This window comes from Oryctolagus cuniculus, chromosome 12 (assembly GCF_051225735.1).
Source record: "Oryctolagus cuniculus isolate XC-2025 breed Fujian yellow rabbit chromosome 12, ASM5122573v1, whole genome shotgun sequence".
Taxonomy (NCBI): domain Eukaryota; kingdom Metazoa; phylum Chordata; class Mammalia; order Lagomorpha; family Leporidae; genus Oryctolagus; species Oryctolagus cuniculus.
This window is the reverse complement of record NC_142878.1, coordinates 40007123-40020188: the sequence shown is the minus strand read 5'-3', so window position 1 is coordinate 40020188 and position 13066 is coordinate 40007123. Positions and strand designations below refer to the sequence as shown.

At 39.0% G+C, this 13066-nt stretch overlaps 1 protein-coding gene across 11 annotated transcripts in view; it reads right to left on the bottom strand.

Moving 5' to 3' along the window:
- The window catches only part of RALGAPA1 (Ral GTPase activating protein catalytic subunit alpha 1), a 265484-nt gene that overhangs the window by 76618 nt on the left and 175800 nt on the right, over positions 1-13066 (bottom strand). For 10 of the 11 annotated variants that reach the window (XM_051822764.3, XM_051822761.3, XM_089309745.1 and 7 more), the window contains one exon: positions 8612-8795. In XM_051822764.3, coding sequence (XP_051678724.3) covers positions 8612-8795 — 184 coding nt within the window. Of the gene's footprint in view, positions 1-2291; positions 2426-8611; positions 8796-13066 lie in introns of those variants that run through there. The other variant, XM_089309747.1, reaches the window with a different exon arrangement.

Below are 13066 nucleotides of genomic sequence, written 5' to 3'. Positions count from 1 at the left end.
GCAGCCTGTGGCACTGGCATCCCATATGGGTGGCGATTTGAATCCCGGCTGCTCCATTTCCCATTTAGCTCCCTGCTAATGCATTGGGAAAGCACAGGAAGATGGCCCAAGTATTTGGGTCCTTGCTTTCACGTGGGAAACCCGGATGATGTTTCTGGCTCTTGGCTTTAGTCTGCCCCAACCCTGGCTGTTGGAGCCATTTGGGGAATGAACTAGCAGGTGGAAGACATCTCTCTGTCTCTGCAACTCTCCCTCTCTGTAACTCTGCCTTTCAAATAATTAAAAAAGAGTAATAAAAATCATGCATGAGGTGGGCATTTGGTCTAGTAGATAAGTCACATATTTGTAAGCCTGCATCCCACATGCCTGAATTCATGTCCTAGCCTGCTCCTGCATCTGGCTTCCTTTAATGTATACTCCAAGAGGTGGTGGCAGGGTCTCCCTTGTAAGAGATCTAAAGTGAGTTCTCTGCTTTGACTTGGCTCAGTCTGGACTGTGTGGGCATTTGGGGGAGTTAACCAGTGGATAGGAGATCTCTTCCTATCTGTCTCTTTCTGTTTCTCAAAATTTAAAAAACAAAATCACAGAAAGCAGTAAAAAGAAAGCTCAAAGAATATAGTGTTTATGACATCTGGAAAGGCAAGGCGTCTCAAAGTATGGAAAAAGAAGCACAGGGCAAAAGAAAAGTAGAGATTATAGAAAGACAGTAAAATGGAAAACAAGAAAACAATCACTTGTCAAAACCAACTAGCTGAAAACTCCCAGTGTGATTCTCAAGAAGGTTGATGTGGAAGCCAGTTTTGGATTGAGTGGTGTCAAGAAGTGTGAACAAGTGATTAATGGTTATCTTGTTACTTTCCATCCAAGATGTGAAAGAAGAGTTGTCTTTGGTAAAGAAGCATTTATGCCTGCAAGGGCTCACAAGTGGTTATAGTGCTCTTGTATTTATTTAGTTTTAGACATAATTTTGGAGTATTTGTGTTGCTTTTATTATTCCACCAGTTGCAGAGTGACCTTGTGTGAGTGTTGTTTATATCCTCTAGAAATCACAGAATGACCTCATGGGAGTACTGTTTATATCCTCTAGAAGTTAATCAGTTGGAAAGAGCAGGGCCTAGGTTTCCACATACATATTCAACAATGACTGGAGCCAGCATTGTGGTACAGTGAGTCAAGCCACTGTCTGCAGTGCTGGCATCCCATATGAGCACTGGTTATAGAGTCCTGGCTGCTCCACTTCTAATCTAGCTCCCTGCTAATGCACCTGGGAAAGCAGTGGAAGATGGCCCAAGTCTTTGGGTCCCTGCCACCCACATGGGAGACCTGGATGGAGTTCCAGGATCCTGGCTTCAACCTATCCCAGCCCTACTCATTTCAGCCATTTTGGGCGTGAACCTACAGAAAGATCTTTTTCTCATTGTCCCTCCCTCCCTCTTAGTACCTTTCATATAAATAAAATAAATATATATTTTTAAATGCCTGTAACTCAATTAACCTAACTTGAAAAAGAAGAGACTGGCTTGTACACTGCTAGTTATGATCACTAAAAAAAAGGCAAGATAGAATCATGTGACTCTCAGGATTAAGAACCAATACCAGTGAGCATAAGCAGAAAGTAAGCAACTAGCTGCTATCCACTAACACCAATATCATCTTCTTCATCTGTGAAAAAAATAATAGCTTTCTTTGGGCTTTGGTTGGTTTTATATATTATTAGTATCCCAACCTTAATCTTTTTTTTTTTTTTACAGGCAGAGTGGACAGTGAGAGAGAGAGACAGAGAGGAAAGGTCTTCCTTTGCCGTTGGTTCACCCTCCAATGGCTGCCGCTGCAGCCGGCGCACCGCGCTGATCCGATGGCAGGAGCCAGGATCCAGGTGCTTTTCCTGGTCTCCCATGGGGTGCAGGGCCCAAGCACTTGGGCCATCCTCCACTGCACTCCCTGGCCATAGCAGAGAGCTGGCCTGGAAGAGGGGCAACCGGGACAGAATCCGGCGCCCCGACCGGGACTAGAACCTGGTGTGCCGGCGCCGCAAGGTGGAGGATTAGCCTATTGAGCCACGGCGCCGGCCCCCAACCTTAATCTTAAAGCTGATAATCTTCAATTATCATTCATTCAAGTTTTTTTGTCCACATACATATGAATATCTAATAGTTTATTTAGAAGGCTTCAATTACATTGAAGTTTTAAAATTTTTTAAAAATATTTATTTATTTGAGAGGCAGAGTTACAGAGAGGCGGGGGCAGAGGCAGAGAGATGAGGTGTCTTCCCATCCGCTGGTTCACTCCCCAAATGGTCACAAGGGTAGGAGCTGCATCAATCCGAGGCCAGGATCCTGGAGCTTCTTCAGAGTTTCCCATGTGGGTGCAGGGGCCCAATGATTTGGGCCATCTTCTGCTGCTTTCCCAGGCCATTAGCAGGGAGCTGGATTGGAAGTAGAGCAGCTGGGACTCGAATTGGCACCCATAAGGAATGTTGGCACTGTAGACAGTGGCTTTACCTGCTGCTACGCCACAGCACTGGCACTGAGGTTTCTATTTTTTTAAAAAGTTAAAAGATTTATTTATTTGAAAGGAAGAATGACAGAGAGTCAGAGAGTCAGAGAATGAGAGAGTGAGAGAGAGAGAGGAAGAGAGTGAGAGAAAGAGAGAAACAGATCTTCATCTACTGGTTTATTCCCTAAACGGTCGCGATGGCCTCTCCAGCCCAAGCCAGGAGACTGGAACTCCATCTGGGCCTTCCAGATGGGTTGCAGGGGCCCAAGTACTTGGGCCATCTTCTGCTACTTTTCCAGGATTGGAAGCACAGTAACCAGGACTCAAACTGGTGCTCTGATATGGGATGATGACGTTGCAGGTGGCAGCTTAACCCCCTGAGCTACAATGCTGGCCACAGAGCTTTTAAATTACATGTATAAGGCTAGTTCTGAAAAATCAACCACAGAACAACAGATGACAAAACTAAATGGTTAATCTTAATTAAGACTATAAACAAAGGAAAAAGAAACACATGGGTGGCCTGCGTCTAGTGTCTGCTTCCCCTTCTCCTCTAACAACTCTGAATCTAAGAGGATGATCCAGCTTGTGCTCCTCAGTTTGCACATGAGCGCAGAGGGTTCACAAAGCTGTGACTTGCCTGCTGCAGGAGATTTCACACCAGGGCCGGTCTTCTGCTTTCTAGCTCAGTGTCATCTTACCCTTTACCACAACTCTAATTTTCACATTTTTTTTCTTTTGTTAAATTGCCTTTTCTTGGAGACATAAGAAAATAATGAATGCAAAACTCAATTTTCCTTGTGTACAAACTTCAGAAGAAAGTACTACTTAGTATAAAATACTAAATGGTCAGGATCAACTGAAAAATGATGTTTCAAGTGGTAGTGAAAAAAAATACAATTAATGAATTCAAAACTTCTGATATAGGAAAAATCTATTTACTCTTCCTTTCTTGCCTTTGTGTGATAAAGAGGTGATGTATTCTAAGTAGTGAATATTAAGAGAACACAAAAGTTTAACTTATGAACAAGGGAAAGAGTGTAATGTAATAGAAATTATCACAGGATAATTGCCATGCTCTGTGATCATGGATAAATCACAATAAAACTTCTTAAATGTCATTTTTCTGTAAGAATAACAGACTTATAAATGTAAATTTAAAAGTATTACATACAACACTGGATATAACAGAAACAATCTAAGTCATTCAATTTGGAGAATTACAAGATATATGTTTAATGTTTTTCAAACTTGCTCATGAATAAATTCCAAGAATGAGTCAGTTTTTCCCTAAAACATAAACCCCCAATCCCAGGTACCAGTCCATCCTATATATCCCCTTCTCAAGGAGCAGACAGTGGGAATGCAGTTTCAAAGAACTTGTCTGGGGCTGGGCATTTGGCCTAGCAGCTAAGATGCTTGTTAGGGCAGCTGCATCCCACATCAGAATGGCTGGGTTTGACTCCCAGTCAGGTTCCTGATTCCAGCTTTCAGCCAATGTGCACCCTGGGAGTTAGCAGTGATGAATCAAGCAGTTTTGTTCCTGTCATTCATATGCAAGACCTAGATTAAGTTCCTGACTCCTAATTTCAGCCCAGCCCAGCCTAGTCCTGGACATTTCTGGGCATTTGGGGAGTGAACTAGCAGATGGAAACTCTGGCTTGCTGTTTCTCTCAGCCTTTCAAATAAATTAATATAACTTTAATAAAAGACCTTGTTCATAAATCTATCAAAATTATTAAACCTGCAAACAAAGAATAAATTTAGATTTCATATGCAGATAAAGGCATTTTTTTCTTCCCTAAGTTGCTTCTCTAAATTCAGGCTATATGCATAAATGTAAAGACCTCTCAATGTGTTAATTGGGCAATTAGATTTACTTTTGAGCTTTAAAATATAGAACATATATCTCTCATACGTATCTACTAAGACACAAAGAAGACATGATATTCTCTAATTTAGACATTCAAAATAAAATTCTAAAATAACCAGCCTTGTGAGAAAATGCAAAATGAAGATATTGATGCTTCTATGTCTTTATGTAACTAGTATTCATTTAAATAAGTCTATTCAGGGTTGTCTTTTCAGATTGTCAGATTAAACAAACCCTACAGCATTTGGAGCAAACCTGTAATTATAGATTATTATGGCATACAAAAGCAGCAGGACATAAAAAGCTGCTGCAATTCACTGCACTGTAATAGAACATGCAGAGGAAGTTAATTTTGGCAAATGCTTTAAATATTAGCTTTGCATAATATGTATAGGTGAAGCTGTAATTAGGACAGAATGAATCCTTTAGAGCCTTTCACTCTGACCCTGCAAATGATGACTTTTTGCTAATAAGACTACTGCCATTTGACAAAGAGCCAACTTACTACCTTGCCTTATTCTTCAGTAAATTTAATAATTATAGCTACTCCTGCCAATAGTTCTCAAATCAGTCTTGTTCAATCCAATACTGAGCTTATTAGGGACACTCTATGTTTAGAATTCTTTGGCCAAAAAAGTACTTGAAGATGATGAAGCATGCCTTAGACAAGGGCACAATGATCAGTCATTTTTACCACATTAAAAAAAGCCCCACAGCTTGTAATCACTACAAACCAGAGAATCACCTGCTGTTAGCCCCCGGCTGTTCCTTAAAAATTCTGCATTTATCTGGTCCTTAGTTTCTTTAAGGAAGTCTGAAGGGAATACTATAGAGCATTTGGTACCAATACAAAGTTCATCTGTTTACACTTTTTCCTTTGCTTCTTTTATAGTGATTGATATTGTACAGTATATTTTATATGAAATACATCAAAACTTCCGTTTATATTAGTAAAATCTATTTATTGTGTTGTTAAAGAAACATGCTATACTGTCTTAACTCAAAAATGCAAAGAGTAACTAATTTTTCACATAATTTTATTCTAAAGAGATCATTTTAAGTTGCTGTATCAATTAACATACAAATTATTGTGCTATATTTGCTATCCAGTCTATCTTTTTTTTTTTTTTTTTTTGGACAGGCAGAGTGGACAGTGAGAGAGAGACAGAGAGAAAGGTCTTCCTTTGCCATTGGTTCACCCTCCAATGGCCACCGCGGCCGGCGCACTGCAGCCGGCACACCGCACTGATCCGATGGCAGGAGCCAGGTACTTATCCTGGTCTCCCATGGGGTACAGGGCCCAAGGACTTGGGCCATCCTCCACTGCACTCCCTGGCCACAGCAGAGAGCTGGCCTGGAAGAGGGGCAACCGGGACAGAATCCGGCGCCCCGACCGGGACTAGAACCCGCTGTGCCGGCGCCGCAAGGCAGAGGATTAGCCTAGTGAGCCGTGGCGCTGGCTATCCAGTCTATCTTTTTATATTTGAGGAGTTACTATTTTATTTCTATATGGCAGTACTTCTAGAAGTTCATGAAAAATGCTTCTCATGAAAAAACAATGTGTGGATGTTATTGTGTTTTATTTGGAAGGCCGAGAGCCACAGAGAGATGGGGTGGGAGGGGGTGGGAGAACATGCTCCTGGACTGTACCAGGTTGAAGCTAAGAGATACAAACTCTAGGTCTCCAATGTATGTCTCCAATATAGCGATGCTCTCAGTGGTTATCCACTATGTCTGCACATTAGTCACATGCAGAGCTTTTAAAAAATTCCAGCAATCCTGGGTTATCAAAAAAATTTTTGGATGGCATTGGAGCATCAGTACTCTATTACACATCCAAAGGTGAGATCCACTGTTTTAACTTCTTATTGCCAACCGTGCCTTCTTACTGACTGTCTAAATAACTCTATTCTCTCTCAATGTACTAGCTATTGCTTGTAATTCATTCATTCTTGGGTTTCATGGCTAAACCATATGCCAATATTCTGAAATCTATACTTCCCTTGCATTTCTTCCTCACTCACCTTATGGTTAAATATTGCAACCAAAACAATGTAGTTTCTATTTTCTATTATGACCTCAGTAACTTCTGTCCTTCCCTTCCCATCCTTTCCTTCCATCTTCCTTTTCTTCCTAGTTAGGCCTATCCCTAACAGCTGTACTTCCCAGCTCACCTCTTCCAGGAATTCAGTAGAATTCAGTCTTGTATTGATATCCTTTTCATTTACTTCCTTAATAGGCTTTAAATAATCAACTCTTTTGATCCTAACCTTGAATCATCCTTTAGTTTACCTACTGTTTTATTATCTTTTCACTTTCCAACAAACTTCTTTACAGAGTATTTTCCATGGGATGGCTCTCCTTCCTCAGCCTGTAGTCATTTGTTTCTGCCTCCTACTTCTCTGCTGACACTAAAGCAGACATATTTGCCAGTCCTTTCATACTTGACCTCTGTTGGCTAGCCTTTTAAAAGGCTTTCTCTTTTCATAGTTTCTAAGAAATGACTCTCCCAGCTTTCCAACCCTTCCAACATTTTCTTCTCAGAACCCACAGAAGTAAATGTAGATTCCTAACAATGATCTGTTGCCAAGATCTAGGTCTGTATATACCAATAATTGTCCACTAGGTGTCTTCATATGAATGTTCAAAAAGCATCCCAAAGTAAGTATTTACCATACTGCTTTCCACATTCTTCCTCCCCAATCACTTCTTCTCTTACATTCTTGATCTATCCTGGGGAAAATCTAACCAATCTCCAAGTCAGAATCTAACCAATCAGAAATCTGTAGATCCCTCCTTTTTCTTAACAAAAGCCTCTAAACTTTACTGCCTAAATATTTTTCAAAGTAATCTTTCTTTTCTGTTCCTACCGTCATTCTTTAGTAGGTATTCTTTAACTAAATGAAATTAAATTTAAAAAGATCTAAACAAACAAGCAAAAAAAAAAAACTAAATGAAAAGTTCAGTTAAAGTCTTCAGCAACTATTCCTTGGCATATTATAACAGTAGCAAGATAGATCACACTGGTTTTGGGGAAACTTCCCAAATCAACCTCGTATATCAAGGTTTAGAAAACTTCTTCTGTAAAGGACCAGATGGGAACTATTTCTGTTTTGTGGGCCATGTGATTTCTGCTGCTGTTCAGCATTTCTAGTTACACTAAAGAAGCCATAATGACACAAAACAACATGGAGACAGTCCAATAAGACTATCTACAGAAACGGGCCTCTGGCATGAGCCATAATTTGCTGATTCCTACAAAATACTGTCAAAAGTGCTCTTAATACTAATTTTATCGTGTGTTCCCTTCCTGAAAATTCTTCACTCTCTGCTGTGTTCCCATGTACCATATTCAGTATCTTGCATATACTTTTCTTTTTATACTCATAAGGTTATTTGTTTATATTTTTCTCTTGTATCAGAAAGTGAATTCTTGAATATAGACCAACTGGGATTTTAAAAGAAAGCTACTGAGTTCACTCTTTTCCAAGAAATGTGCAGAGTGCTTTACAAATGTTAGTATTCAAAACAACCCTACAAAGGAACTAATATTATTCTCAACTTACAAATAAGAAAATAGTTACTTAGCAATTGGGAGTCAAAATTCAGTAGCAGGTCTGTCAGACTCCAAAGTTCTCTCATTCTATGTAAATCATATGATATACATATAATATCAAAAAGAAACTCTAAGAATAACATAGCCAGATAACAAAGGGAACATTATTATATATAGTATTAGTAATTGCACATGAACAGATATATCTTACACTACAAATGAACTTCCGGGGGTTGGCACTGTGGTGTAGTAGGCTAAGCCTCAGCCTGTGGCAACAGCTTCCCATATGAGTGCCAGTTTATGTCCTAGCTGCTCTTCTTGTGATCCAACTCTGCTTGTGGACTGGGAAAGAAGTGGAAGATGGCCCAAATGCTTGGGCCCCTGCACCTGCATGGGAGACCTGGAGAAGGTTCAAGGCTCCTGGCTTCTGGCTTTGGAACAGCTCAGCTCTGGCTGTAGTGGCCATTTGGGGAAGTGAACCAGTGGATAGAAGACCTTTCTCTCTGTCTCTCCTTTTCTATCTGTAACTCTACCTCTCAAATAAATAAGTAAATAAATAAATGAACTTCTGCTAGAATATACGTGGTTATATAAACAATCAAAGTAAGACACATTCTTCTCCTCTATTAAATCAAACCTTGCAGGAACCCAAGCAGTGATATTGTCCTCTAAAGAATTCATTTTACCTTCTGTTACTGGCTGGAGTTTAGAAGACCGCTCTGAATCAGGAGAGTGTAGAGGTTCAGGCTCTTTCAGACTCTCCAAATGCATAAAAGGATCATAATCTACAGATGCCAAATCAGACAGGCTTATTGGAAAATACTTTGGATTGCTAAAACATTGAGCTCCATAAACACACCCATGTAAAACCTGAAAACAGAGAAAAGAAAATTCCAAATTTTACTTTCAAGTGGAAATAAGTAAAAATAAAAGGAGAAAAAAGTCAACAGGTAACAAAAGAACTTGGCAACATTTTTAGATATTTTTAAATTTAGCTATTAAGGTAAAATTTAATAACTCTTAAAAAATGAGTAAAATCTAAGAAATGATTCTTCAATTCAGCAAAAACAACAGTATCTTATAGGAAGTACTTTTTTTTAGATTTATATATGAATTTACTTTTATTTTTAAAATTGTTTAAATTATATAAATTTGTCATGCTTTTCATAAATACAGATTTAGGAGAACAGTGGTACTCCTACCCTACACTACCTCTTGCCCATGCTCCCACACTCCTCCTCTTTCCTTTCTTATTTTTTCTTTTAATTTTTACAATGACATATTTTCAGTTTATTTTATAAGCAAAGCTTAACATTTCACTAAGTAAATAATTCAACAAACAATAAAGAACTTGTCTCACCAGTAGAGACAAGGGCTGTAAACACAAATCAATTCTCAAAATGTCAATTTTGTTCATATAGCAATTTTTTGTGCTCTATTAATTGTAACAGATCAGGGAAAACATAAGGTATTTGTCATCTTGGGACTAGCTTATTTCACTAAGCATAATGGTTTCTAACTACATTCACTTTTTGCAAAAGACAGGATTTCATTCCTTTTTACAGCTGAGTAGTATTCCATAATGTATATATACCACACTTTCTTTATCCAGTCATCAACTCAGACATTGGGATTGATTTCCTATCTTAGGAATTGATTCCCTATCTTAGCTCTTGTGAATTGTACATGGGGGTACAGATAACTCTTTCATATGCAGATTTCATTTCATTTGGGTAAATTCCCAGGAGTGCAATGCTGGGTCATATGATCAGACCTGTTTTCAGATGGCATAGAAATCTATACAGTGTCTCATGATGGTTGTCCTAGTTTACATTCTCACTAACAGTGTATTAGGGTATCTTTTCCCCACAATTTTTTGCCAGTATTTATTGTTTTCTGATTTATGTACAAGAGCCATCCTAACTAGGGTGACGCAAAATCTCATTGTGGTTTTGATTTGCATTTCCCTGATGGCTAGTGATCTTGAGTATTTTTTCATCTGTCTTTTGGCCATCTGAATTTCATTTTTTGAAAAATGCTTGTCCATATCCTTTGCCTATTTATTTTTTTGACAGGCAGAGTTATACAGTGAAAGAGAGAGGCAGAGAAAGGTCTTCCTTTCGTTGGTTCACCCCCAAAATGGCTACCACGGCCGGCACACTGTGCCGATCCAAAGCCAGGTGCAGGTGTTTCCTCCTGGTCTCCCATGCAGGTGCAGAGCCCAAGCACTGGGGCCATCCTCCACTGCCATCCCAGGCCACAGCAGAGAGCTGGACTGGAAGAGGGGCAACTGGGACAGAATCCAGAGCCCCAACCGGGACTAGAACCCAGGGTGCCGGTGCTGCAGGCGGAGGATTAGCCAAGTGAGCTGTGCCGCTGGCCTATTTTTTTAACCAAATTGTTCGTTTTGCTGTTGTGGAGTTTTTTGAGCTCATTATATATTCTAGGTATTACTCCTATATCAGTTGCATAGTTTGCAAATATTTTTTCCCACTCTTTTGGCTGCTTCTTTGCTTTGTTGAGTGTTCTGTTTGTAGTGCAGATGCTTCTCACAAGTTTATTTTTGTGCCAGTACCAGGCCATTGGATTATAACTTCCCTGTAGTGTGTCTTGAAATCTGATATTGTGATGCCTCTGGCTTTGCTTTTGTTTAAAATTGCTTTAGTTCTTCAGGGTCTCTTTTGTCCATATGAATTTTATCAGCATTTCTTCTAGATTTGTTGGGTTTTGACTGGGATCACACTGAATCTGTAAATTGCTTTTGGTAGTGTGAATGTTTTGATGGTATTAAATCTTCCAATCCAGTCATGAAAGATTCTTCCACTTTTTTGCTGTCTTCTTTCCTTCTTTAATGTTTTGTAATTTACATTGTAGAGGTCTTCCAACTGCTTGATTAAAGTTATTCCAAAGCATCTAGATTTTTTTGAATGGGCCAGCATTATGGTACAGTGGGTAAAGCTGCTTCCTACAGTGCCAGCATCCCATATGGGCACCAGTTCATGTCCCTGCTGCTCCACTTCCAGTCCAGCTCCCTGCTAATGGCATGGGAAAAGTAGTGGAAGATAGCCCAAGTGCTTGGGCCCCTGCCACCAATGTGGGAGCCCCACAGGAAGGTTCTGGCTCCTAACTTCGGCCTGGCCCAATCCTGGCTGTTGTGGCCATTTGGGAAATAAATCAGTGGATGGAAGATCTGTCTATCCCTTTCTCTGTGTAACTCTTTAAAATAAATAAAATAAAAAGAAAAAAAAAACCCAAATTTTTTGTAGCTATTGTGCATGGGACTGATCTTACAAGTTCCTTCTCAGCCATGGCATTGTTTGTATATATAAAGCTATTGATTTTTATGTCCTACAACTTTACCAAACTCTCTCATGAGCTTCAAATGGTCTCACAGTGGAATCTTTTTGTTTTCCTATATATAGGATCATGTCATCAGCAAACAGGGATAATTTGATTTCCTCCTTTCTAATTTGTATCTATTTGATTTCTTCTTCTTGCCTAATGGTTCTGGCTGAAGCTTCCAGAAATGTATTGAATAGCAATGGTAAAATTGGACATCCTTGTTTGGTTCCAGATCTTAGTGAAAATCCATTCAATTTGATGCTGGCTATGGGTTTGTGATATATTGGCTTGAATGTTATCTCTATACTGAATTTCCTTAAGGTTTTCATCATGAAAGGATGTATATTTTATCAAACCCTTTTTCTGCATCTATTGATCTATTAGGATAATAATATATTTTTTAAGATTTTATTTTATTTTATTTTTTGAGAGGTAGAGTTACAGACAGAGGGAAAAGAGATAGAGAGAAAGTTCTTCCTTCTGTTGGTTCACTCCCAAATGGCTGCAACTGTAGTTATGCCAATCTGAAGCCAGGAGCCAGGAGCTCCTTCAGGGTCTTCCATACAGGTGCAGGGGCCCAAGCAGTTGGGCCATCTTCTACTGGTCTCCCAGGCCATAGCAGAGAGCCGGATTTGAAGAGGCACAGCTGGGACTTGAACTGGTGCCCACATGGGATGCCAGCGCCGCAGACGGAGGATTAACCTACTGGCCCCAATCTATGGCTTTTATTCCAATGTGATGTGATGTATTACATTTATTAATGTGATGAGACATATGACATTTATTGACTTGTGTATGTTGAACCATCCCTGAATACCAGGGATAAATCCCACTTGGTACAGGTGAATGATCTTTCAGATATGTTTTGTATTCAATTACAGTATTTTGTTGAGGATTTTTGCATCTATGTTCATCATGGATAATAGTGTATAGTTTTGTTTCTTTGTTATATCTTTTTCTGGTTTAGGTAGTAAGGTGATGCTGACCTCATAGAAGGATTTTGTTGGATTCCCTCCCCTTTGAATTGTTTTGAATAGTTTGAGAAGAATTGGAATTAGTTCTTTAAAAGTTTGGTAGAATTCAGCAGTGAAGCCATCTGGTCCTGGGCTTTTCTTTGATGGGGGTGAGGGGAGTCTTTATTACTGATTCAATCTACATCTTGGATATTGGTCTATTTAGGTTTTCTATGCCTTTGTGACTCAATTTTGGTAGACTGTATATGACCAGAAATCTATCCATTTCTTTTAGGTTTTCCAATTTGTTGGCATATAGCTGTTTATAGTAATTCATGATGATTCTTTTTATTTATGTGGTGAAACTGTATATGACAAGAAATCTATCCATTTGTTGGCATATAGTTGTTTATAGTAATTCATGATGATTCTTTTTATTTCTGTGGTGTCTGTTGTACCATCTCTTCATTTCATTGATCTTTTGTATTATTTTTGGCCTCTATTTTGTTTATTTCTTCTCTAATAATAATTATTTCTTCTTATTAATTTTGGGTTTGGTTTATTCATGTTTTTCTGGGTCCGTGAGATGCCTTATTAGATCATTTATTTAACACCTTTCCAATTTCTTGATGTAGGCATTAATTGTTACAAATCTCCCTCTTAACTTTACTTTTGCTAAACCCTATAGGTTTTGATACGTAGTATTATCATCTTCATTCATCTGCAGAAATTTTTTGATTTGTTCTATGACCTGCACCTCATTCTTGAGTGTGTTGTTCAGTCTTCTTGTGTTTGCATATTTTCTGAAGTTTCTTGTTAACTTCCAGCTTCATTCTATTGTGGTCA